Source organism: Geospiza fortis, unplaced genomic scaffold (assembly GCF_000277835.1).
Source record: "Geospiza fortis unplaced genomic scaffold, GeoFor_1.0 scaffold219, whole genome shotgun sequence".
Taxonomy (NCBI): domain Eukaryota; kingdom Metazoa; phylum Chordata; class Aves; order Passeriformes; family Thraupidae; genus Geospiza; species Geospiza fortis.
The window spans coordinates 3013206-3015543 of record NW_005054376.1 but is presented as its reverse complement, the minus strand read 5'-3'; the positions used below and the strand labels follow the sequence as shown (position 1 = coordinate 3015543).

General features: G+C 52.1%; 1 protein-coding gene across 1 annotated transcript in view; it reads left to right on the top strand.

Moving 5' to 3' along the window:
• Positions 1-525: 525 nt before the first annotated feature.
• Positions 526-2338, top strand: part of TFAP2A (transcription factor AP-2 alpha) — a 16982-nt gene continuing 15169 nt past the window's right edge. Inside the window, exons 1-2 of the mRNA XM_031060226.1 lie at positions 526-902; positions 2074-2220. Coding sequence (XP_030916086.1) covers positions 651-902; positions 2074-2220 — 399 coding nt within the window. The 5' untranslated portion in view covers positions 526-650. The remainder of the gene's footprint in view (positions 903-2073; positions 2221-2338) is intronic.

The window sequence follows — 2338 nt, the reverse complement described above, 5'->3', positions numbered from 1 at the left end:
AAAAAAGAAAAGAAAAGAAAAAAAAAAGGACCAAATCCAGAGGGCAACAGAAGCCTCCGCAGACAATAACCTCATTCGAGCAGGACACGACTCTCGTTTCTCCTCGCTTTGCTTCCTTTAACCTCAGTGGGGGAAAAAAAAAGGAAAAAAAGTGGGTAGGGGGAGAGATAAATCCCATTGGGTGGCTTCATGGCTAGCCCCAAACTTTCTGCGGATCGGAGGGGAGCCTCTTTGATTTCAGTGGCCACTTTGCTCCCCGCTGGCAGGCAGAGGCACGGGGGCCAGCAGCGGCCCGCAGGCAGACAGGCAGGGCCCGCTGCCCCCCCGCGCTGGGGCTCAGCAAGTCGAAGAAATCTTTTTTTGTCGTTAATTTTTTTTTTCCTTGCTCGTGGGTCCCTTCTACCTGTGTCCATCGCTGCAGGTTGTTGTGCTGGCGAGCAATTGGGCTGTTGTTGATATGCTAATGAGGCGATTAGACTGTGGGTAAAGAGCTGGAAAAGGGAAAAGTTTCCACCATTAGAGGGAGATCTCCGAGCGCGGACGGGAGCGCTGCCGAGCCTCCGCCAGCCGCGCTCCCCACGCCGCCCGGCACCGCCACCGTAGGGAGAGGCAAGGCAGGGAGAACCAAATCCTCTCTCTCACGCCAATCCATGAAAATGCTTTGGAAACTGACGGATAATATCAAGTATGAGGAATGTGAGGTAAGCGCTTCCCCCGGGCCCGGGCGGAGCCCCGGCCCCGCAGCTACAAGCGGGAGCCTTCAGCATCCCTCCGTCTCTCAATTTCGTTTAGGAAAACTTCTGCTCCGTCATCAGGCTTCCTTGCGGTCCTGCAGCCGGAGAGGGGCTGGGGTCCTTCCCCAGGAACTTCGGGGCTTGTGGAAACACGGCTTTGTCGGAAGTGTATGAGGAAAGGCAAACAGGATCCAGAAGCAGCCTGGTCTATAGGTAGATCTTCCGTAGATAAGGCTCTTGTAGGATGCTACACTCATCCATATGGATGGATGGATGGATAGATGGATGGATGGATAGGCGGCTGGCTGAATGAATGGACGGATGAATGAATGAGAGGGCCAAGAGACAAAGGGAAGAGAATTATTCTTGCACTCTAGGTACCCGAGGCATCCAAATAAATTGGCTCAGGACCGACGCTTAAATGCAGCCTTTTCGATATATCTGCGGGTTCATTATACCGAGCTGCACAAATTTACAGGGGTCAGCTGCCTAAATGAAATAATGGGTTTTGGGAGCAGTGTTCCCCCAGCCTCCTAATTTTCAGGGCCACGTTCCCACGGGTTTGAGACATAGTGATTTAACCGCTTGGGAAAAACTAAACAAAATCCACCTCATTCGGTTTTGGAGCCGTTCAGCACAGATTGTGTGCGTGCATCTCTCTCTGTGCCTGTATGTGCATCCATATTTTTACAAAGAGGCGAGTGTCTTTTGATCTGACAAAAAGGAGAAGAAGAGGAAAAAGAAGAGCCATGCCCAGGACCCATGCCTTGTCTCAAACCAACGAATACTATTGTCACCCGTTTCGAAAAAGTTGCCTGTGCAGTGGGTTCAAACCGCGCAATAAAAGACTCTACTTTGCAAGTGAACGCTGTTATTTGGTCATGACCCACGCGGGAAGATCCCCTCAGCCTCGGCGGAGCCTTGCCGACATGCATCTCTGGGTCCAAGGGGGCACTCTCCCGACCGACCCTGACGCTGTTTTGGGTGATGCTGTAGTTTAGGGAAGGGACCGAGGACTCGGCAGGCTCAGCGCCGACTAAGTGATTTGGTGATCTAGTCCCTGATGGAGGAGTTTGGGATGAAGCTGTCTCCCGATGCGGGAGCTGAGCTTTAGGTCCACTCGTTAGCCGGTGCTTGATTTCTATTAATGAGGTGTCGGGTGTTGGGGTTTGTGGGTTGCGTAATGGTTTTTTTAAATTATTTTTTCTTAGTTGGCTGAGTCGGGTTTTTTTGGTGTTTTGGATTTTTAATTTTTTTTTTCAATCCCGAAAAAAAAGCCACATACTCCTCAGCTGCATTTCTGGTGGAAAGCGTGCCTCTTCCCCCTCCCTCCCCTCAGGACCGGTCTTCCAGTTTGCACACGTGCGAGCGTGTGGATTTCATCGCAAATGGCTTTTGTTGCCTTGCGTTAATGGGACTTCGCACTGAGGTGTTACCAAACACGGAGGGAGCAGCAGCCCCTCCGCGCACCGGCAGGATTGTGCGCGTACTTGTGGGGCTGGCTCCCCGTGTTTACCTCGGGAGCGGGTGCGAGAACACTTTTAAGAGAGGATGGAAAAGAGGGTGGCTGTACCCCGCCGGGGGTAGAACCTGACTTAAAATCA